General features: G+C 51.0%; 1 protein-coding gene across 1 annotated transcript in view; it reads left to right on the forward strand.

Moving 5' to 3' along the window:
- LOC105529613 (chymotrypsin-like elastase family member 2A) overlaps positions 1 to 2,510 on the forward strand; it is a gene marked incomplete at its 3' end in the record, with an annotated part of 41,633 nt that overhangs the window by 3,266 nt on the left and 35,857 nt on the right. The window contains 1 exon segment of the mRNA XM_011966792.1: positions 836 to 927. Within this exon segment, the coding sequence (XP_011822182.1) occupies positions 836 to 927 (92 nt within the window).

Below are 2,510 nucleotides of genomic sequence, written 5' to 3' on the forward strand. Positions count from 1 at the left end.
TAGGGTCTATTAATAGCCCCATTTTACAGATGAGGACATCAAGGTTCAGTGCAACTTAGTATCTTGCCTGACATCACATGGCAGGTTAGTGGAAGAGGCAGAATTTGAGTCCACGTCTGTCTCGCGGAACAGCACGTGTTCTTGACTGTTCCACACAGCTTCCCAGCTATAACAGTGGACTTCGTGCTCTCTCACACACACACCATGATACAGGGGACTAAAAAGGGACAGAAGAACACAGATGTACCAGGCACTCGCACATATGCCAGCCACATTTTTTTTTTTTTTTTTTTTTTGAGATGGAGTTTTGCTCTTGTCACCCAGGCTGCAGTGCGCTGCACGATCTCAGCACGCTGCAACCTCTGTCTCCCGGGCTCAAGCGATTCTCCTGCCTCAGCCTCCTGAGTGGCTGGGGTTACAGGCAGGTGCCACCACGCCTGGCTAATTTTTGTATTTTTAGTAGAGACAGGGTTTCACCATGTTGGCCACGCTGGTCTCAAACTCCTGACCTCAAGGGATCCGCCTGCCTCGGACTCCCGAAGTGCTGGGATTACAGGTGTGAACCACCGCGCCCAGCCAAACGCTTTCTTTTCTATGTGTTGTCTAATTCAGTCCTCAGGACAAACTCACCGGGTTAGTGTGATTCTTCACATTTCACAGAAAGGGAAAACAAGGCCTAGAGACCTGGGTGACTTCCCCCGTCACACAGTAAAATATCAACCCCGTGTCTGCCCAGCCCCAAATCTGCGCGCCTTCCACCTGCCCACCCTCCCACTTGTTTCCCTGTGGGCAGCCAGCCCCACTCACCGGCTCTCCTGGCCTCCTGTCTCCCCAGCCTCCAGCTGCGGGGTGCCCAGCTTCCCGCCCAGCCTATCCGCCCGTGTGGTAGGAGGAGAGACTGCCCAGCCCCACAGCTGGCCCTGGCAGGTAAGCCTGTGTGGAGCTGGGAGGTAGAGATAGAGAGGCTGGTGGGGTGAGGGTCTCAGGGACCTGTGGGTTGACACACAGCCCTCCCCACCCTCCTGCAGATCTCCCTCCAGTACCTCGAGAATAACAGGTGGTGGCACACGTGCGGCGGGACCTTGATCGCCAGCAACTTCGTCCTCACCGCCGCCCACTGCATCAGGTGTGCGGGGATGGTACCCTGAGACCTGGCCATCACCCATGGGCGGGAGCCTGATACTCTACTTTTACTGAGCAGCTTCTCCACACTCCAGGCGCTGGGCTACAGAAGCTACTCACACCCAGTAGCTCATTTACTCAGTCAAGTATTTATCGTGCATCTATTATGTGCCAGGAACCAGTAGTGAAGACAAAGTCTGTGCTCTCGGGAAGCTGATATTCTTGTGGCAGGCAGAGCGGCAGACAATTAACAAGATATAACATCTCGGGTGATTTTAAAAAATAATAATAATAAGGTATTGGCCAGGTGCAGTGGCTCACACCTGTAATCATAGCACTCTGGGAGGCTGAGGTAGGTGGCACGAGTTCAAGACCAGCCTGGCCAAGATAGTAAAACCCCGTCTCTACTTAAAATCCAAAAATCAGCCATGTGTGGTGGCGGGCACCTGTAATCCCAGCTACTTGGGAGGCTGAGGTACGAGAATCGCTTGAACCCAGGAGGCGGAGGTTGCAGTGAGCCGAGATGGCGCCCATGTATCCAGCCTGGGCAACAGAGCAAGACTCCATCTCAAAAAAAATAAAAATAAATAAAAATAAGGTCAGAAGAGGAAAAACAGAATGAAGGGGTTCTATTTTTAAAGGGATGGCCAGGGGAAGAGCTGAAAGGGGGATATTTGGCAAATATTTGGGACATTTCAGAGAACTAAGAGGGGGTTATTTGGGCAAAGGCCTGGAGGAAGTGAGGGAGGAAATCATGGGTCTAGGGGAGGGGTGTTCCCGGTGGAGGGAACAGCCACGCAGAGGCTTGGAGAAGAGACCTGTCGGTGTGGTTGAGAACTAACGAGGAAGCCGGTGTGGCAGGGGCAGCGTGCGCTAGAGGAGCGTGGGAGGAGGGGAGCTAGAGAGGAAATAAGTGCAGGTCACTGTCAGGACCTTGGCTTTGACCCTGAGTAAGAGGGAGCTCTCAGAAGGCTTTCTGAGCAAAGGAGAGTGGTGGGCTGACATATTTTTGTATATTCCATAAAATATTTTTCATATAGTTTATTAAAAATATATATTGCAATATATTTCATTTTATATATTTCATATATAATTTTTTTTTTTTATAGAGACACAGTCTCATTTAGTGGCGCCATCATGGCTCACTGTAGCCTGGACCTCCTGAGCTCAAGCGATCCTCCCACCTCAGCCTCCCGAGTAGCTTATAGACCCCTCCTGGGTCCATAAGCACACACCACACCACCACACATTCCCAGCTAATTTTTCTTCTTGTTTTTTTGTTTGTCTGTTTTTTAACTTAGAAGCCCAAACCTCACCACAAGTTTTCTGTTTTTGTAGAGATGGGGATTTGCCATGTGGCCCAGGCTGGTCTCAAACTCCTGGCCTCA

This window comes from Mandrillus leucophaeus, unplaced genomic scaffold (genome assembly GCF_000951045.1).
Source record: "Mandrillus leucophaeus isolate KB7577 unplaced genomic scaffold, Mleu.le_1.0 Scaffold773, whole genome shotgun sequence".
NCBI lineage: Eukaryota > Metazoa > Chordata > Mammalia > Primates > Cercopithecidae > Mandrillus > Mandrillus leucophaeus.